Here is a 22357-nt window from a genome sequence, read left to right on the forward strand (position 1 = left end):
GAGAATACTGAAAAAACTGCACCTACATTTTAGGTCTGGGGTAAATGGCCGATTATCCTGAAGGATGATCCTGCTCTGGCAGGGTAATGTTCGTAAGCTGTGTGTTCTTATATACTGAACACTAAAAAAATATTCCCAGTTCACTGTCTGGAAATCAGGAGGAGGCTGCATTTCTAAGTAATCTCAGAGTGCAACTACAGTGTCAGCTGTCATATTCCAGCAAATTAGTTAAGTCAGAAATGCTCCCCTTAGGAACAAAATAACTGAGAAGTCAAAGGACTCTCTCAATTTGCTGTGCACTTCATTAAAGTCATTGCTAACTTACAGACATATCTAATTTGACCCCCAAATGTTATTGGCAGACTGAATCTAGAAGAGCCACAGAGTAAGGTTAAGCCACTTCTCCAGAAAGACTAAGGGGCAGAAACAGACCCTGGATCTGAGCTGAGGTGGCTCCCAGCTCTAGACCTTTCCCACAGGAACAAGGGGGGGCCTCTGTCCTGTGTGTTCCAGTTTCAGCGGTCCTGGGCCGTCCCATCACAGCCCAGCCAAATCTCCAGGGCTACCTGAGGGATTCTCCAAGGTGGGGAGAAGAGGGGAAGGAGGGGCGAGGGCAGTATGTCATCAGCATCTTGGCAGGGAGGAGGGAGGAAACACATTCAAGATGATCAGTGACATTTGTGTTTGGGGAGCAAATCATTTGTCTTATAGTGATACACTGAAAACTCCAGGGAAATAGCATGAGCTTTTTATATTTATCAAAGAGGTAGAAAAAGGATGAAGAAATACTACCCCCCAAAAGCCTCATAGCTCTATTTCCAAAGGTTACACTAGGCAGAATGAGAAGGTAAACATTAAGCTAAATAACTTTTGGCACAAAATACAATGAGGTGCATTGCATGATAACTGACTGGTAGTTGATAACAGCAGTAACCAATGACAGAAGAGATTGACATCTACTGACCAAAAAAAGGACATAATGTATGAGTGAGGAAAGGAAATAGGTCTCTGTGTTTTGAAATAACTTTTTATGTATAATTTCCTATATATAAATATGCATAAATTTTTATAAATGGAATGATATATAATAATAAATGCAGTGATTACCACTGCATTTAAAATTAATTTTAATCTGTTGGCTTATGTGAATTTTCTCAGTTTATATAGTAGTTGGGTTTTCATTTTTTTAATGAAATACTTTCCTGTTACTTTACAAAAAAAGATTTGAGGCAAGAAAGGCTCCATAAGACATTCTGTTTCCACAAGGATTCTGTGACAAATGAGACTAACACAGTCCTTTGCCTCCTGATGCCCAGAGTGGCTGGGAAGACTAGCTTTGAGCAAGGAATCCAGATACCATCAGTGCCCCCAGGGGTCCCTGAAAGAACAGAGGGAGCCACTCTGGTCAGAGAAAGGCCAGGGGCACTAACACCAAAGCTGAGCCCACAAAATAAGTAAAGTCAGCTACACTTGACCCAGTGTGAGGCTGGGGAAGGGTGAAGTGTGCAGGAAGTGAGGGCCCGAGTCGCCGGGGCCAATGGTTGGGTCTCACAGGGAAATACACAGGGGTGAGGGGCAGGGTCCCAGTAGGTATAGTTAAGAGCCAAGAGCCGGGGCTGCCAAGGCAGGAAGGCAGGGAGACTGTGACCTTTATGTAAACAGGGAGGGGGAAAGGGAGAGGAGACCCCCTAGAGGTGAGTGTGGCAATCCCCACCACCCACTGGGCACCTGTCCATGACAAGGCCAAGGTCCCATGGTGTGATGGCATATGAGGGTGAACCCACACTTGGTGTGGTTGCTCCTTTCGCCTGCCCAGTGTTAAACTAGAATCATTACCGGGGCTTCCCAGTACATGTACTTTGGGGCTGTGCTGTCTTAAATATTTTTTTCAAGGCAAAGAGTTTACATAAACAGGCCCTGGAGTTAAAACCCTAGCCATGGCAGTTACAAGCCATGCAACCTTGACTAGCTTCTCTCTGACTCAGTTTATACACCTGCAAAGCAGGGCTCATATTTTACAGGCCATTCAGAGATTTCAATGAGGCGAAACATAATACCTAGCATGGTGCAAGGGCTCAATAAAGTTGGGGCTCACTGAAAGTTAGGGTTTGCACAGGGAGTTTAATGCCTCAAATCTGGTATTTTCAGAGGCACAGAATAAATGTTCTCTAAGGGCCCTGCAGGGTGGGCCAGAAGAGCTGAATTTCATTTCATCAGTCATTTTATATGAAACCCCTCTTCTCTGCCAGGCTGTGCTCTGAGTGCTGGCGACTGCGGGCATATACAGGTAACAAGGACCACGATGACAAACAGAGCGCACAGCATCTCTGACAGAAGCAACAAGGTGCTGGGAAAATTAAAGCAGAGAGGAGGCCCACGGAAGGCCAGGCACAGACAAGTGCAGCTTTTCACAGGTTCTGCCCAGCGGGGAGCAGGGCCACTTAGTCTACAGGAAGGGCAGCCTGGGTGACCGGGGGACACATTTCATTGAGAAGGCAAGAGCATTTGCCTGGCACTTGAGTGTGCATAGGTAAATGTGTGGTGCTCTGGCAGCACCTGCTTCCCAGACCCCAGCCCTGGGCAGGCACCCTGCTCCCGGGAAGGGGCAGGTGAGGAGCTAGTGTGACACAGGAGCAGCCAGGATATACCCGTGTCCTCGCTGCCTGCTGCCTTCTGCTGTTTCCTTATTTAACATCACCTTGGTCAGAATTCAAGAATGAATAAGATAAGATCTTTCTGCCAAGGACGTTTCAAGGGCTAAGGCAGCATCTCTACACAAACAAGCATCCCTTTTACATAAAATATTAGCTGTTTCAGTGTTCCTCTGATAGAATTTACATGAAGAGCTGATCTATCTGATACATGCCTGCCAAGTCAGGCCCTGCATTTTCTCCTGCCCATTTTTCACCTGGAAGGAAAGACAGCTTACTTCGAAGCTTAGACTGCAATTAAACCTTCTCCTCTAAAGAGAGGCATGAGAGCCAAAATGTTCCTTGGCTTCCAAATGCAAAAATATGACACTCATGGTATGAAAAGAGATTCTAATGAACCTACTCTGAAGCGAACAAGTGAGTTAAGGAGAGTCACTGAGCAGGGTCATCAAACTATTGCCTGCAAGCCAAATCCAGCCTGCCGTTGTTGTAAATAAAGTTTTATTAGAATCAGTGATGCTCATTCATCTCTATGTTATCTACTTGCTCCTTTCACATGACATCACTGAGGCAAGTCATTCTGATGCCTAAGATATTTACTAACTGGCCCCCCACAGGAAAAGTTTAAGGGAATTGTTCAACACTCCTATAAAGATATGAACCCAGATCAAAAAAGATTTTTTAAATTAAAACTCAAAATAACTAAGGGGACATTATTCATTAGAAACTACAAATAACATCTTAATTTATGTCAAATATAAAACCTTTTAATAGACTTTCAGCTGTGTCAAAAACAAAAAATAAAAACACCAGAGTACTGGCTTGGCTCAGCTCTAGGGCTCAGAAAATGATGCTCAGTTCCTGTAAATGGCTTCTACCTTGTGTTGCTTCCCATCCCCAACTCCACTAGTACCTCCCCTAGTACTGGGGATTGAATCTAGGGCCTTCATGCTGATCTGCATACCCAGCCAGCCTTTTATTTTTTATTTTGAGTTAAGGTCTTGGTGAACTGCCTGGGCTAGGTTTAAACTTGCAATCCTCTTGCCTCAGCCTCCCAGTGTGCTGGGATTATAGGCATGCACCTCCATTCCTGGCTTTGTGTTGCTTTTTGATAGATAGGATGGTTCTGCTTCCTTTTCCTGTGATTCGGGGCAATACCCATGGTTAGATTTTCATTCGATTACCTTGTACTACTTAACATTCATCATCTACGAACTTACCTAATTTAAAAAGTCTCTGAACTAATATCCTTCAATTTTGGAGGAAACATGTACTTAGCAGGGACTTTTCTTCCAATTCTACCTTCCACCTTCTTCCACCTTCTCATCCCCATCCATAGGAAATTATCCCAGGTTATGGCTCCCCTTTTTATTCTCTTCCTTCAATATTCTCTCACAACCTACTCTTCTGCTAGTCAATCACATAAACTAGCCTGAACTTGTGTATGTACAATAGCTCTGGTTTCAGGGCTAATGTTTTCATCTAATACTCTGGCTCTAGATGTTTACTGCGAGTTTTCTGAAATGCAAGCTTCTATTCCAATTATGTCCATGACTTAACTCTTGGCAACAGATAACATATTACTGAACACTCTTTGCGGGAAATGTCTTTACTGCATATTCTGAGAATTTTACTGAGTTGAAATTTCTACTCTTGCATATTAATGGGTGGATGCTAAAGTACTAAAAAGATTATCTTTCTCTCTTATTTAAAGAACAAATATGTCACTAACACCAACAGTAATGAAATTCTTGGTGGCCCAGAGCTTGGAAAAATCTTTCTTAGCCACCAGTTTGAGAGCAAGTAACATCTAAACTGTTAACAGAAGACTGAAGATGACCGAGTTGAATCCTAAAACAAAGAGATCCCACAACCTAGGTATAACAGGCTCTGACCAGCTTGTAGATAGCTCTGTGTGGTGACTTAAGCCAAGACTGACTCTTAACTAAGTCTACTTCCCTAAAACACTGACTTTCTTCCGAGTTATAATCCATGTGAGCCCCTGACTGCCCCGCCTACAAAAATAAGAAGTAGGGGAGCACCTGGCTCTCAGCAGAAGACCAAGCTGTCTGCTTTGAGAACAATTCTGAGAGGCTCAAAAGCCTGACTCGGTTGTGCCTACTCTAGTTCCTTGGTGCTATTCTTTAGGCATCTAACATCAGCTTCCAGACTGTTACAGTCATGTCCTCAGCTGGCTCCTCTTGCTATTATGCTTATTTTGGGACGTAAGTCCTGGGTGTCCATAGCAACACAGATTTCTCCTGTCAATGTCCTATGACAGCAATAGGGGGCTTCACTATGATTTCCTTCTTATCCGCTATTCATTGCTCTTAATAACTAGAACCGTACCACTGAACAGTAGTCTTTTAATTAGATATCATCAATAACATATTGCTGCCATACAGTAACTTCATCCAAGAAACATTTCACAGGCGCATACAGAACAGAGGCTGTGAGGACAGCACCACTGGGGTTGCTTCTCTGCATTACATTTACATTTCCCCTGCAGTGCCTTCCTCACCACCAAGGCGGGCGGTGGAGAAAGCTGAAGCAAACCCAGAGTTTAAGAAGTTCATTTATAAAGCCACTGTCCCTTTGCGGTGCAACTTTAAAGTTATTTTGGATCTACATTAATGTAATTTTACAAGGAAAGAGCTCTATATGAAAATGAACATTTCACAAAAACGTGCATTTAGATAGTAAAGTTAGTGGTTATAAGTTGCCGGACCATCGCCATAGGCAGGTAGGACCCAGAGTGGAAATGTCCACCTTCTGGAAAAAAAGTATTTCTGTGCAGTGACATTTTCCAATTTTACTGCACTTATGTGAGTCCCCTAATATATTTTAAGTGGCTTTTTAAACAAGTCAATAGTCGACTTATTCTACTATATCATTTTAACGTTATTATATACAACAAATATTGAGCTCATTATTATTCAGGTGAAAATGTCAGATATTAATACTTAGTATTCCAGGAATTATGAACTTTCTTCTTTCAGAAATTTCAATTTGGCAAAACTACTGAAAATTTCATGTTAAGTCTAAATCTGTGAAATGGACTGTTTAAAGGCTGAAAATATAAAAGCAAAGCAAAGACATTTTTTTAATTAAAAAAAAACTATGTAGCCTATCCAAGTTTGTGAATTAAACTAAAAACTGAGGAGTCATGTCCAAATTTCTAACATCATATTCTACAATTTATCAGAGTTACTCTGTCTTTAAATCAATTCAAGAGTAAATATACTCATATTCCACACACCTGGCATTTAAACATACAGTACCACCACACCCACCTCCTACAACCAGTTCCACATTCTCCCTGCTATGTAGAATAGGGCAGTGGAGAAACTAGCTTTAAAATCAGATAGAGCTGTATCAGTTCTATCACAGACTGAATATCATATACTGGCCTGTTTGTTAATGTCTCTGAATCTCAGGTTCCTTATGCTAAAAGGGCCTAGTAATATCTATTCAATAAATTTGTGGAGGAAATGGGTGAGAGGTGATGTATTTAAAATTCAATAGTATATGCTCACATCTAAGTATCAGCCATCTTGCTTAGTGTCCCTTGCCATTTATAAAGCCATTTCACCTCCATGGGTCTTGTTTAATTTCACCGCACAGCCACTAACTTGTGGAAATGTAACTTACTCTTTTTTAACTAAGAGGAACTCGGGGGTAAAGAAATTCTTCTAAAGCCTCCAGCACTCCTGGCCCAAGTGTCTTTCTGCTTAATGCAACAAGACAAGACAAATACCTCCTTTCTTTTCCAACTTAATGCAACAGATAATGAAACCCTTCTAGTTAATTCTCCTGTCTTTCTTATATATCCACTTTCCAATGGCCTGCTACAGATGTGCTGTTTGATACATCCCTGGTCATGGGATAGCACTGGTCCAAAGGGACAGCAATGCTCAGCCACAGAGACAGGGTACCAGACCTCAGTCAGCATACTTGACCTTGCCCATCATGTTCTTCAGAAGAAGTCAAGCCAGGATTTCCCAGATGTGGACAGGTGGTAGGAGCACAGTTTCTGATTTGGGGGAACAAAGGAGCTGTTTCCTTGCTTGGATTTACTATAAAGCATAAATTCTTAGAGTATTTGAATGCTACCATTTACAGTCTTTTGCTTCCATTTAGAAGCAGAGCCATCAAGGATGCCCAGCATACCAAAGAGAACCAACCCTGACGGCCGGCCACTGCATGACACCCCACTGCAATGTGTATGAGGAGGTGGGCCAGCTTCTCCCCTTATCCCTTTGGTGCTTTTACAGCACCTTTAATAATTACATTACTCCTAAGGTCTTTGTTTCTTTAGGTCTCACAGATCAAGGATGCCTCCCAGGCCCTTATGAAGAATCAGGGGTCGAGAGAGAGGGTCAAGCAGCATGATTTATCTCAACCCAAAAACACCCCCTTCATGCTCAGAAAAACCTAGATTTTCACTTGTAATATTCAGCTGAATAAAATTCTTGGAATCTGGTTTTGACAAAAGTGAAGATCTGGGAGGAAAAATCGTAATTATGTAAAACATCAAATCATATTTTAATATCCTAGCAACCTTAATTAAGCATCAGTATTTCCAAGGGCTATTTGCCTTAAGTGAACACAGACACAAACTGGCTATCTCTTTAATTATTGTTTTAGTTAAAATTTCTTGCTGGATTTAAACAATGTGACAGTCAAGGCTGTGACACTACTCTGTCATTTTGACAGAATCTCAAAAATGATGATAATCACACAAGGGTAATGCTTGCCACGTACATATATACCTGAGACTTTACCACCATCTAATCTCTACAATCTTAACACTGACTACGTAACAGAAATAATGTAATAAAACTTAAACTAAGACTGCCATTATTTTCAGTAAGTAACTTTGCATCTTCAATAAAATTTGTAGAAAATACAAAGTAACTAAAGCCCTGTATCTCCCATGGTAAGAACAGCTGAGGACCTAGTGTTATCTGCAGACTCTCCAGCAAAAACCAAACAAGGAAAAAAAATGACCATGACAGAATGCAAATTGAACTCTTGTTAAATCCATTGATAGAAATTGATCTTTAAGCCTCACCGTGGATTACCAGTTTGATAATCAGTGTTTCCATCTTGGTAACTTCTATAAAAGCAGAGACACCCCACTCCCTCCTGATGCCTAGAAGCCCAGAGCCTGTGTGGCCAGCAAGGCTCCTCTCTGACCACCCCTTACCTTGTGACTGAATGATCCATGAAGATAATGGACTCTGTAACATCCCAAAGCCAGCAGAAAGCAGTGTGGGAGGTAGGAAGGCACAGGCCTCCTCAAGTCATGGTTTCTAAGCAGCCAACCATGATATCTCAGCCCATGCGAATGCCAGGCCACAATCTTCAAGGTGACTGAAGAGCTCAGAGCTTCCTCATCTGACAGCTGTTTTCTAACTTCAGAGAATTTAGGTGACAGGCAAAGAAATTGAGAATGCAAAGTACACTAAATACTGGGGAAGGAAGGACACATTGGGAGCAGAACAAGGATATAAGGGAGAAGGAAATGGTGGCACCAAGCCAAAGGATGAAGAAAGAACTTAGGGTTACTTTTAAAACCTACCTCCAATGTTCTCCTTTTTCCTCATTAAAGACATATGTAATGTTTGTTGCCCTGATTTTCATGCTCTTATCAAGAACAGCCAGAGTGAATAATAACAGCCAGGAACTGAGTGAATAATCCAATCTTTACCTAAGCCCCAGAGATGGAGAAAAGATCACACTGTCACCAGTGGTGATCGCTCAGAGCCCAGGTGGGGTTTCTCACAGGCTCTCCTCGCTCTCCCTCCTCTCCACACAGTGACACATCTAGCCGGTCACAGCTGAGACTCGAGAGGAAACTGCAAAAATGACTCAGAGCGATTGTGCAGAACTTATACACACACACACACACACACACACACACGCACATATATATATATATATATATATATTTTTTTTTTTTTTTTTGTTACCGGGGGATCGAACTTGGGACCTTGCGCTTGTGAGGCAGGTGCCGGAACCACTGAGCTAAATCCCCAGCCACTTATATATTTTTTTAAAAAGTGAAAGAAGCTACATCATGGAGCTAGGGCATTATTAAAAGGTGAGAATCAGCAAAGTAATGAAAAGCATAAAAGACATATTGAGACTCATGACTTCATTTAGTCTGTACAGCCAAAGTTCCCATTTGAGTACAATCTCTAAGCACACTAGAATATCCAGACATATAGACTTTGACTTGGGATTGGCATTTAAAGTTGTGCCTAAAAAATCATTTTTTCCGCTAATTACTGAAAATAAAAACTTTTTTCAATGCCAAAACATCAGCATATAATGTTGCAACTGGTGTTCAACAATCTGGAGATATCTAACCACCAGCATCAATGTAATCTGTTCTGGTCTCAATCTAATAATTTTTTTGCCATGTAGGAGTTATTTATCTAACACTCCTTAATGTCTCTTAGCACACTGAAAAAAAGATAAAGGATTAATAGCTAATCCCACCCAAAGAATTAGACTTGAAGATAGAAACGAAATTCAAAATGCCACTTGACTAAACAGAGATGGAGCTTTTCACAGTGTAGGTACTTGATAATTGAAATGTTAATAATATTAAGTCATGACCCAGACAAAATGATTCAAATTCTTTTAAGACAGAATTGCAAACCAGAGTTCATATTCATAAAGGGCCAACCCATAAAACATTCTGTCAGATTGGCACCCTCTCTGAACTGTAACTTTTTAAACGTATCTGTATGATACAGTTTTATGGAGGCTCATAGCTTTCTTCAAATTCTCAAATAGTCTATTCTAAATAATTTCTAAAACAAGTTTTAAAAGCTTATTAAGCAGAGAAGATATGGGAAATAAACAGCTGATCAGGGCCGGGGATTTAGCTTAGTGGTTTCGCTGCCTACTGTGCAAGCACAAGGACCTGAGTTCAATACCTGGTTCCAAAAAATAACATAAAATAAAATAAAATAAAATAACATGAAATAAAATAAAAGAAATAGCTGATCATCCTAACCTTCACCTTCCATTACCTTAAAAACCTCCACAAACCTTAAGGTTTTAACCTCAATGAACTGTGTGAGGGACAACAGATGAGCAGCGCTAGTTCTAATAGGGTGATTCTAAGATCTATTTTTCTTTTAAAGAGCTCTCTCTATTCATTAGGACAAAAAACGATGTCAAGCAAAAGACTGCTTTAGATCAGAAGGAGAGTTAGGGAGAGACGGCAGAGCAGGGCAGATGAGTCCAACTAATGCAGAAGCTCAATGACTTATTCTAGGACAAAGAAAGCTATTCTCAGCATAATACTTCGGGGAAAAATCCGTATGTCCTGTGTCCACCTTGTGTCCAGAAGGCTTCCCTAAGAATGTGCAAGTCCGTGCAAATGGGATTTACCCTGAGGTTAGGGTTTGTCTGGAGAAATTCAAACTCCCTGCTTTCTTCTTCCCCTAAAACCAAAATTAAACTGAGGCTCCATGACTGTCTATCTCCAATTCAGGAAGTCAGAAGGGGAATAAAGATGCAGAGGTAGAGGCTGAAAGGCATGGAGGATGGAGGACAGGAAAAAAGGAATGAGAGAACTTGGCTTCCACCCCCACCCTGACTGAGAGGCACAGGCTGGCGAGGTGGACCTGGCACCTAGGCTACAGGTGGCTGGCTGGCTCCTCTTTGAGCTTAACCCTTCATTTCCCTTGGAAAGGACAAATGCATCCTTCTTAAACTCTCCCCTCAGGATAGGAGCAAAACCATGGTCCCTGCTATTTCAAAGGAATGAGTAAGGAGGAGTCTGCACCAAAAATAAATGCGGCACATAAATCATTAGGTAAAGACTGCCCTGTCTAGAAGGCTGCTCAAATCTGTGTGGCCTTGGCTCTGGGGAGTCTCCAAGTCCCCTTCTTGTTCTTAGTCATCGTCCCGGCAGTGAGGAGAGGGAGTATAATTATCCTTTCAGCACTGGGCTGGCTTGACAGTGAGTTAATTTCACAGCCAGGGTTCCACCTGACAGGGCCTGATCCGCAGCCCACCCCACTCTGATTCATCCTGCATTGCTGCCTCTTTGTGACTTCCTCTTGTTTTCTTCATCTTTTGGGGAGTCTGGAGATGACTCTCAGGAACAACTTATTTCCAGAAAAACAGGCCAAAGAGGGAAAGTGGAAAAAAAGAAAGCAGGGGCCAGAGGAAAACAGACAGGACAGTGCTGGGGGAATCAAAAAAGCAAAGCTGGTTGGCTAAGAACACAGCCCTGTGCACAAAAGAACCACGGTTCCAAGTGAATGACAAGGGAAGGGCAAGAGACCACCCTGAATCCTCCGACTTCACTGTGAGTCAGGTGCCATCACCCATCTCCAGACTGAGAGCCTGAGAGGGACATGGGGGACCCAGGCCTGGAAGAGCTAGTGCTCTGGGCTTCCAGACACACTCCTCAGGTTCCACAGCCTCTGCCTTTCTCATTACTCTGCTCCTAAACATCAGTGCAGCCCATCGTTCGTGTAGAAAACACAATCCTTGGGCCATATTTCCATGCAAACTAACCACCCCCAAGTGACCCCACCCAAGCCCAAGTCTCACTCAATAAGCAACTGCAGTGTCAGAATTTGGACAGACAGCTGAGTATCCATTGGGCAATATCCTGGTGATGGCAGTTTCCAGCTCTATGCCTGGTGACAGCTGCCACCTTCCTCCTGCCCCCTATTTTCCCTTGCTTCTGTTGGAGCACATACTTGACCAGAAAGTATCAGCCATGGTGACGGAGCTGGGGCCAGCTGCAAGAAGCAAGCATGGTCACCACCAGCAAGACTTCCTCTCACCACCTTTCCTGTCAGACTCCATTTGTTTTCCCACAGGACAAACTCCCTCCTCCTCAACTAATTTCTGAGTTGCTGCCTGCGCACAACATGTACTTCCAGTGTCTTAAGGCCACTCCATTTTTTCTGGCACCCCCTTAGCTGACTCTCAGACACTCCCTGACACCAACGTGAAGATTTATGCATTTTAACTTTTGTTTTTTGCATTTTGGTACATGGATGACATCTCTAGCCCTGGTGAACAGAGTAAGTGATCCCTGGCAACAGCAGGACAGGTATCTTGTGGTTTCTCCTATGTGTCACTCTTGTCCCGCCATATACCCTACCATATAACGATCAAGGTCAAATGCAAAGGAGCACCAAGCTAATATCTTACAGCTAGGAGAACAGGAAAGAAAAGAAAATTTAAACTAACTACAAAGAGATCAAATGTCTTTTGGTGTGGTGGTGCACACCTGTAATCCCAGCACTCTGGGAGGCTTAGGCAGAAGGATCTAAAGTTCGAGCCCAGCCTGAGCAACTTAGTGAATTAACAAGACTGTCTCAATATAAAAAAATAAATAGCTCATATTGGGCTATTACATCAATATGAGCTGGTGTTATAGCTCAGTATGAAGGCTCTGGGTTTAATCCTTAGTACTGCAGATAGATAAGTGTCTGGCTGATAGATTTTTTTAAATTATAAAAATGCCCTTTCTGCTCCAATGAAAATGGTAGTCCACAAATTACTACCCCATTTTATGTTAGATAGCAAGCATTACGTTAGAATGTTAGAATGATACATTTGAGAACAAGAGAGACAAACTCAGCCTGATGCTGCCTCTTTTCAAGGCTGTGTCCTCACTGCCCCTCTTCCAGGGGCAGAGCTGCAAGACCTCCTCTACCACAGTGCCTCCCAGGCCTTGCTAAGAGTCTCCACACTTAGCTAAGGCTGGAGGCAAATCCAAAATGCACTGTCTCTATTTAGTTGTATCAGCAATCCTTGGGAAAAGCTCATCAATTCAAAACACTATGAATTAGAAAAATTCACTAAAAGGTGGGCTGGCTTTGTATTCATACAGAGCACAAAAAGCCAAGAGGATCTAATTCTTAGTGTTCTTGGCTTCTAATTCTTTTTCATCTCATGGAACAGTTCAGAAAGATTTGACCGCTGACAACTCCCAGAAGACTGGGTAAGCAGCTGAGATGTTTGTTATGCACATGTATTAACTTCCCTAACATTTTATTAGGGTACTTATGTCTTTGTACATGTTTTCTTATCTGATGATGAACCTTCCAGAGGAAGAGGCCATTGAGTGAGTTGAAGAGGAAACCACTCAAAAACATGTATCGTGGAGACACATCAGGAAAGGGTAACTCAAAGCTTAATAATCTATAAAAAGTTGGATAACTTGTTCCAGGTTAGTGAATCCTAGTGAACCAGGATACAAATTCTGACTGCCAATATCAAGTCAAGATTTCTTCCTAACATTCCACTCACTGCCTGCAAGAAAGGCTACCTGGAATGGAATCATTATGAAAGACTGTCTTACTACTGTAGAACATCACACCCTGAATCACTTTTCAGGAACAAAGCATTTGCTTTGAGAATACAATGTCTGTGTTCAATCAAATAGAAATAAGTTGGACAGCTTGCATTTAGAAATAGCTATGTTTAGTTTTAAAACTAAAAGGACTGTGATTATATTAACCTACTGATTTGCACCATGTAGAAAGGCTGTTCATAAATAACATTTTAATTTGTTCGATAAAAACTTCAAATAATGCAAAAGACCTTGAGATTATATGGGAAACTCAAAGAAAAGTGTATCTTTGGAAGTGCTGGAAAACTAACCATGGAGTCTAATAACCTTTTTCTTAGCTTCTTAGATATACAAACTCTTAAAAGCAATGCATATGAAAGCCACAAAAGGTTGAGCTAAGTGGGTGGGTAGGAGTTAAATATTAAATGCAAGTTATGTTCACACCCTGTACTAAAAACCTAACCATTAATGCACATTCTTTTCTTCTGTTATGAAAAAATAAACAGGACAAAATACATCTTAAACATGCTTAAATTGCAAAGAGCACAACACACGCTGTCATGCTGTATGTCTCCAGATTCCCGATGGTCTCTGTTCTAGCAACACACCGCCTACAAAACTGCAAAAATAATCACTGCCAAAGCTACACTAGGTGATTACATAAAATCCTCCTCAAAAGCTTTAAAATTATTTAATTAGAAATAACTACATTAAAAACTCTGCTTACTTCATAGAAACCGAGTTTCATTTTTGCGGATTTTCTTTTACAGCATTAAGCCCAATATATGCTAAGCTCCAAGGAAATATTACAAGCATAGAATTATTTGCTATATTCAAATTCTTCCTTTCTCTCTTTTCAAGCATATTTTAAAGAGTAAATATTTTCGTAGGCCTCTCTGATATCTTTGTAGTTGAAACAGACAAAACTGTTTCAGAGATCAACTTAAACACATTAGAATAAGAAGGGAAAAGTTGACAATGCCACAGAAAAACTAGTATACAAAAAAAAGTTCTCTAAGCCTAAGCTATCACGAGTGCTTAAAGATTATCATCAGAATCCCTCAGTAAAGAGAGACACATCTTATCTGCGTTAACAGCCTTGAAACATTTTTAGAGTAAAATCAATATTCAATACAGAAAAGAAAAGCATGCCTACATTTGGAGCAGAATCTACATCCATGAAAATCCAAGCCTTCATTTACTTACTTGATGTTCATAAAAGGGACCTGCTCCCTCTCAAAGGATCACATCCACAGCCGGCTGAAGAGAAGTGTGTAAGGCTCACGTTCTCTCTCTCTCCTCTCTCTCTCTCTCTCTCTCATCCCCAGGCAGTGAAATGAAAAAAAAAAAAAAATCCTAAACTGCTCTTCCCAGTCACATCCACAAGGACTCCAAGTGCCACCACGCTCTTCCTCCAAAGCAGCACAGTGGCTGGGGAAGGCTCACCCCTTCCTTCAGATGCCCACTCTGCCCTGGAAAGGCACCAGGTTATAGCAGATGTGGGGACGACAGGGCTGCTCAGTGTCCTTCCTCAGAGCCAGCTCCAAAAACAGAACACAGAACATGAGCAACACTGCTGCCGGGGACCACTTAACACACCTTAAGTTCCCAAAACAAACCAGAAACTCTTTCAACCCTCTCATCCAAAGAGAAACTGTTTATTCCTTTCAAACTCCCAACTATTACAATAGCACATGCTAATTGCCAGCAATGCTGGGGGAAAAAAATCCCCCACACAGGAAAGGCTGACAGGGTCACACAAAGAGTTGTGACAGTAATAGGCACCCTTAAAGAGAGAGAAGGCAATCAATTATGAACCATTTGCAGAAATTGCGGGGCTGTCAAAAGCCCTGGTTACAGCTGTGTTTCATCAAGCCAGGCTTGGTGTGATTTTCTATGGAAATTATTCCTTATTCTCAGTTGCAGAATACTTGTTAGTAAAATATCCCCAGTGGCCCGGATTCAAACCAGGTTCAACCCAAGTCTAATCTGAAAAGAAGCCAATGACCCCTGAGAAGACCGGGGAAGCAGAGGCTACTTCCTCAGAGTCAGGAGCTCCTCGTAGAGGACAGAGCACAGAGGAGCCTTGGAAGGTCCTCTCCCAGCCCATACCAGGCATGTGCCACCGCACTGGAAAAACAGAAGGAGATGGCTAGTGACTGACTATAAGCTGCTGTTCCTAAGAGGTTAAAAAATATTGCACAAAACATTTTTTCAATCCTTAAATTTGAAACTTTTTCTTCCTTTGAACTGACACCCATCACAACTGTTACTTTGGATGGTCACCGAAGTCTGTTTTCCCCCAAGAATCAAATAACCTGTGAGCCACGCATTTCCCTAATTTTTCTTAAATGTACTGAAGTCCATTATTACATGTAGATCTCGTCCTATCTGAAGAAAGGTGAAGAGGACTTGAGGGGAATTTGACAGGAATTGCTTTGCCTGCTCACACAGGTTGGGCACCCAATCCTATGCCCCACATTAAATTCCATACCTGAGCTTGTGTGAGGGGTCACGGGCAAAATACAAGTCCATGCACTAAAACCCTGTAAAAAATTACTTTCATGTTATGTGTACAAGGAGTGTATGAAACATAAATGAATTTCATTTACACTTGGGTCACATCCCCAAGATACTTCACTATATACAATCCAATATTCCAAAATTTGAAATCTGAAAGAATCATCTTATTAAAAAGTTTTGTATAGCAAAAGAAACTACCAACAGAATGAAGAGACAACCCACAGAATGGGAGAAAATTTTTGCCAGCTGTTCCTCAGACAGAGGACCAATATCTAGAATATATAAAGAATTCAGAAAAAATAAGACCCCTCCTCCCCCATAAGGACCTAATCCAAAAATGGGCATCTGAAATGAATACACATTTCTCAGATGAACCAGAAATGGCAAATAAACATATGAAAACTGTTCAACATCACTAGTCATTTGGGAGATGCAAATTAAAACAACACTGAGATTCCATCTCATCCCAGAAAGAATGGTTATTATCAAGAAATCAACCATAACAAATGCTGGCAGGGCTGTGGGGAAAAGGAACCCTGCTCCACTGTTGGTGGGAGTGCAGACTGGTGCAACCACTGTGGAAATCAGTGTGGAGAGTCCTCAAAACACTAAAACTAGAGGTTCCATTTGACCCAGCTATTCACTTCTTGGTATCTTCCCAAAAGAATTAAAAGCGCCATACCACAGTGATATATGCACACCCATGTTTATAGCAACACAGTTTGTAATAGGTAAATCTTGGAAACAGCCCAAATGCCCATCAACCAAAGAATGGATAAAGAAGATGTGGGGTTTTACTACAATGGAGTACTACTCAGCCATAAAGAATAAACTTGAGACATGTCTATGTAAATGGATGGACCTTGAGACCATACTCTTAAGTGAAATAAATTGAACACACATGTTTAAATAACACATGGTTTCTCTGATGTGAGAAATCAAAAGCATAAATAAGGACCAAAATGTATAAGAGACATTGTGAAATAGAAGAAAATGTTCAAATGGGAAGGGAAACTAGGGAAGGGGGAGGGGAAAGAAAGGAAAGGAAAAGAAAAGAAAAAAAAAGAGAAGAGAAGGAAAAATGGAAAGAACGAGGGGAAGAGGGGTTGAAGGGAGGGAGGGAAATGGGGGGAAAAGAAGCAAGATATGTCATGCACAGGTACATATTCCCTATGATGAATGCAATCATTATGTATGTCTAAGATGTACCAATGAAATTAATTTTTTAAAAATTTAAAAATAAAAAAGGGCTGGGGATATAGCTCAGTGTGAAGGTACTGGGGTCAATCTCCAGTACAGGAAAAGAAAGAAAGAAAGAGGAAGAGAGAGGGGAAGGAAGAGAGAGGAGGAGAGGAGGAGAGGAGGAAAGAAGGAGGGAGGGAGGGAGGGAAGAAGGGAGCCAGAAAAAAGAAACTTATGTGGAAGGTGTAATACTAGCAGGCAGATACCCCATGGTGACCAATGAAGAAATTAAGGGTCCAATAGATTTCAAGTGAACCAAGGGTATGTGAGATTTTTAACCCTCCTTTTTCCAATATTGACTCTGCAGTGGGTGATAGGGGTTGGCTGAAAGAAAGAAAGAGAGACAGACAGACAGACAGACGGACAGTGAGAAGGCAGATCTGAAACACCTCTGATCCCATTTCAGTTCAAGGACATTTAACCTGTATTCTCTTTCCACAGGTTTTTTTCTTCTGAGTTCTCTGATATGTATGTATGAATAAGTGTATTAATGAATAAATGTTTTTTATGTATTTGCTTTCTCCCTTCATCATTTTTTTTTGATACGAGGAATCAAACTGAGGACCTTGTGCTTGCGAGGCAGGCGTGGGGCCACTGAGCTAAGTCCCCGGCCCTCCCTCCATCATTTTTAACAATGGAAATTAAAGTGCAGATCACCCTAGTTACAATTTGAACTGCAGCTTTTACACCCAAACTTCTAAATAATGCTCCAACACTCACTTTGCAACTACTTTGCTTAGCTGCGATAGGCACCATCCCAAAATAAGATTTGAAATGGCCTTAACGAGATAACTTTCCACATAATTCTTTTATTCAATAAAAAAGTAACAAATTTAGGGAAATTTCCTTCCTAAGAACATTAATGTATAACCTAAGCTGATTATCACAAAGAGAAAATCATTTTCTCCTGGCAGCATTAAGTGTTAAGTGATTTCCCCCAAGTACCACAGTGCCAGTGCCCCAGGGCACACTCCCCTTAGAGAACCTTGTCGCATGAGTGTTTCAGGAGCATGTGCTCTTTTTAAAATTTTTAAGACAAAGCAACCAAAACACATCTATCTGATACTGTAGGATCGCCCAGAGACTTAGCTCAGTGGTTTCGCCGCCTGCCCTGATACTGTAGGATCCAGTGTGCATTAAAAAAAAGATGGATGTTAGCTATGATATTAGATTTGCCAAAGTAAATAAGCCCCCAGAGATAGAACAGAGTAGTTAAGACTAAAAATGCTGATGGATTTCAGTTTAGTCAAAGCACTTGCTCCCAAGGGGTATAACCAGAGTAGTGATGGTCTCTAGGAACCAGGAAAGGGAGGAGAGATGGGGAGAGGAGGAGGAAATGGGGGAGGAGTGCAGGAGAGAGGAGGGAAAGGGAGAGGAGAGGGGAGGGCGAGGCTGAGTGCCCAGGCCACTCAGGCTGGAAGGCTATGCCCCATCCTCCCTTCACGGTGACCACCACCAACCCAGGGGAGGCGCCACATGGCCTCGCACCAAGGGACCGGCTCCTGGTGGTGTGGGTTTAAACCCAACTGGCACCTGGTCCCGCCCCAACTTTTATTTAAATAACTGTCACTGCTTACATTTCCTCCATTCCCCTTTAAGACAAAAACCAGGAAATAAGAGAACAGAATTATCACTTCAAAATCTAGACTGGACATGAAAATACATCATGCCAGACCATTTCTGAAAGGATAGCTGAGTACTAGCAGTTAATACAGGAAAGGGATGGACTAGGACAAGCACTGCTGAGGGTGTGGAGAAACTGGGGCCCTGGATCCTGGCTAAGGGGAAAGGCAAAAGGGTGCAGAGGTGGGAAGGACAGCGGAGGTGTTCCTCAAAAAGCTGAGTGGAATTACCTATGATTTGACAATTGCTCTTCAAGGTGTTTCCCCAAAGCACAGAAAACTAGGATTCAAACAGGTGCTTGTGGACAGATGGTCACTGTATCATCACCCAAAACTTCCAAGTGGGGGCAACAACCCAAGCATCTATCCGGAGATGAATGGTCAACAAAATGTGCTATAGAAATCCAAGGGAATATTATTCAGCCTTAAAAAATAATGAAAAGGGGACAGAGGCTACAACATGGAGGAAGCCTTAGATGATATTGTGTTACATGAAATAAGCCAGAAATAAAAGACTAACATTGTATGATTCCACTAATATATGAGGAACTTAAAATTGTCAAAAGAGAAGACAGTATCACTGAGGTTATCAGAAGGACTGGGAGAAGAGGAGAAGGAGAGTTAGGGTTTGGACACAGAGCTTCTGTCTGCAATAACAGAAAAGCTCCGGAACAGAAAGGGGAGATGGTCACAAAGCAACACGAATGTACTGAGTGCCACTGAAGTGCACATTAGCAAATGGTAACCATGGGCTACATATGTTTTACAGCAAGATGACAACATACCAATGATAATTTATCTTTGGCTAAAATAAAAGTGGGAAAGAAAAAGAACAGTAACTTAACAAGACTTTCAGGACACCAGAGTTTAGGATTTCCTTGTCTGAACAACGCAACGAAATGCTCCTAATGCAAGAATGGTATTGCTCGCTTTGCTCTTTGATGGTGTTCAGGAAGTCACAGAGGCATTCTGCCTAAGTCAATGGTTCTTCTTGGTACTCGCCTCAAAAACAAATAAAAAGGAAATATTCTTAAAGGGAAAAAAAATGCTTGTATCAACCGCTGGAACTCAGGACGAAAATACCACCTGCTATTTCCCCACCTCAGGTGAAGGTGGGAATTAGCCCTTGCCTGCTTGGTTCTTGGTTTGCCATCTGAACCAGCATCTTACCCTGAATGTCTGCTCCATTTTCTCTCGATGGCTGACTTGATCCAGAGTACCATCTGTCTGACTCCTTTTCATACCAGTTGTGATGTCAGGGACACTGCTGAAATCTGCAAGAAAAATGAGACACACATGAACTTGCCCACCAGCAGGGTAACAGTAATGAATGACTGGCATTAAGGAGAGGAAAGAAGAAAACATTAAGGATGGAGAGGCAGCACACAGTGGTCATTACCCACTCTGAAGTCACATAAGCATAGCTCCAGTCCTCTAGCTAACTGAGGTCAAAGGGACCAATCAAAATACTGACTTCAGTGTCTTATTCATTCTTCCCATTGTTGTGGAAAACATATTTCACTGATTTCTGATCTTAAATAATTTTATCTGAGTAAAGAATTAAAAAACATTGACATTTGTTCATATGTGCCTATTTTTGGCTAAGTGAGGGCAAAGTTACTGCAATAACTTGAAAAATTAATGATGCAACGTAAGAGACACTTAAAGTCCACTATTTATTCACTTGTAAGTATAATTCTTTTTCTGAGATCAATCACAATCTGGTCTTAAATTGAAGTCCCACTTGTTAACATCCAGAGAAAAGGAGAAGATACTTACACTAAGTACAGCGCATGGTTTTCCAGCCTACAACTGTACACATATCCCATCCTCAACAGTTCCTTCCTCTGATTCTCAAGTTTACATATTCAAGAGAAACAGAAAGACCAGAATCTATTGGTGCAACCACTGTGGAAATCAGTATGGAGATTCCTCAAAGAACTAGGACTAGAGGTCCCATTTGACCCAGCTATTCCCCTGCTGGGTATCTTCCCCAAAGTATTAAAAGAATCTTACCACACTGATATATGTGCACCCATGTTTACAGTGGCACAGTTTGTAATAGTTAAAACTTGGAAACAGCTCAAGTGCCCATCAACTGGAAACTGGATAAAGAAGATGTGTTTTTTTCATAAAATGTAGTACTACTCAGCCATAAAGAATGAGACATTTATAGCTAAATGGATCCATTGAGGCCATACTCTTAAGTGAAATAAACAGGATAACATGTGTAAATACCGAATAGTTTCTCTGGTGTGAGAAACTGAAAGTGTAAATAAGGACTAAAATGACTAAAACGAATAATTGATAATTTGAAATAGGAAGCAAAGGTCCAAAGGGGTAGGGGAAGTGGGAGGGGAAGGGGAAAGGAAAGAAGGGAAAGGAAAAATCATGAGAAAAGAAAAAAATGGAAGCAAAATCTTTGTAAATAGGGAAGGGTGAAGTGGGCAAAGGGAGGGGAAGGGAGTGGGGAAAAAATAAGAACCAAGATACATCATGTACAGGTACAAGTACCTAGTGAGAAATGTAAACATATCGTATACCTAAAATGTACCAATAAAAGAATTTAAGCAAAAAAAAAGTTCAGAATCTACCAAAACATAACATAGGGTTTCTTTCTCATTCTGATATTTAACAGACTAATCCCAAGTAGCTGTAAGAGCAACCAGCCTGTCTGAGATAGCTGAGCCCAAGACAAACCTGCTGACCAAGGAACTGTCCAGCATGATGCTGGGGCAAGGAAAACAGTCCCCCACAGACCTCTAGAGACTCTGGGGGCCCTGAAAGGCAGACAGCTGGAGGGTAGGAATGTAGTTAATCCATGATGACATTACCAATCACACCACATGCATTTACTTATAAGAGAAGGTAGGGCCTCCAGAAAACATAGTAATGGTCTATAGAATTCTGCAACTCCAATTTCTTTTCTTTGCCTTTCCCAATACCTGGTTCCACCCAGAAAAGGACCATATAATGAGAGTCATTCTTCAAGGTTGTTATTTCTAGAGTTAAGTTAGCCTAGATAAGGCAGTGCCTATGGCAAAGGCAGGGGCCGTCCCTGGGGAAATTGTGAGTATCAGTGGCATTGAAAAGTACTGGGCTTGTCTCTCCCAGACCCTCCGTCCACACCTCAGAGGCAGTCCACTGCCCAGCAGAAGAGTGTAGTAGATGAGCCCCTCAGCCAAACCCATCAGCCACCACTCCTTTGCGCCAGCCTCCTGCCTCCAATATGTACACCTTTGTCTAGAGAAACCACTACATAATTCACAAAAGAAAAACAGGCCTCACTCCTATGGCTTGAGCATATGTGCATCTTTCCATCCACGCACTCAGTACACCCTTTCAGCGCTGGCTGCTTCCAGGCACTGTGCTAGGACAGGGACTACAAGGATGAAAAGACATTCTCAAGCTCTGCTTCCCATGTGGAGAGAGGTGACTGGTGAGGGAGACGGAGGCAGAGACATGAGTATGACAAAGCGCAAGGAAAGTCAGGCCTTAAAAGACTACGTTTTAAAAAATGTCTGAGCAAAGTCTTAAATCTGAAGGGTGATTGTATTAAAGATAAAGATGAAGAAGATAGGGTGGGGTGGGCAGTGGGGAGAAGGGAACCTGTGAGTGGGAATCAGCTGAGTAGAGACAAATGGTATGAAGAGCTGAGCATGACTGAGGGCGGGGGCCTTGCTGAGTGTGGCAGCAGCAGAGAGCACAACATGGAGGGAAGGAGGCAGGGTGCCCCAGGATGGGCAGGGAGGGCAAGACCTGGGCAGAAAAACAGGTCAGAAAGTCACAGCAACACTGCAAGTATGAGGAATAAGGACCCATAAGAAAAAAGAAAAAGAATAAAGTCCAAAGAACAAGCAGTGGCAGAGTTTGAGGAGACAGACTCCACGGGTCTTCTCACTGTCACCTATTAAATACAGAAAGAGGGGTTATCAAGGGAGAGACGTGCTTTTGATGTCTTAGATGACTTGATAGAT

At 41.9% G+C, this 22357-nt stretch overlaps 1 protein-coding gene across 4 annotated transcripts in view; it reads right to left on the bottom strand.

Moving 5' to 3' along the window:
• Positions 1 to 22357, bottom strand: part of Tiam2 (TIAM Rac1 associated GEF 2) — a 107087-nt gene that overhangs the window by 19259 nt on the left and 65471 nt on the right. For 2 of the 4 annotated variants that reach the window (XM_013076695.3, XM_087193543.1), the window contains one exon: positions 19551 to 19654. In XM_013076695.3, the coding sequence (XP_012932149.1) occupies positions 19551 to 19654 (104 nt within the window). Of the gene's footprint in view, positions 1 to 8235; positions 8558 to 14199; positions 15106 to 19550; positions 19655 to 22357 lie in introns of those variants that run through there. The other 2 variants (XM_004856848.4, XM_004856849.4) reach the window with 2 other exon arrangements.

This window comes from Heterocephalus glaber, unplaced genomic scaffold, assembly GCF_053883595.1.
Source record: "Heterocephalus glaber isolate CG9 unplaced genomic scaffold, H.glaber_assembly_v1.0 deba00001593, whole genome shotgun sequence".
In the NCBI taxonomy this organism is placed as follows: Eukaryota; Metazoa; Chordata; class Mammalia; order Rodentia; family Bathyergidae; genus Heterocephalus; species Heterocephalus glaber.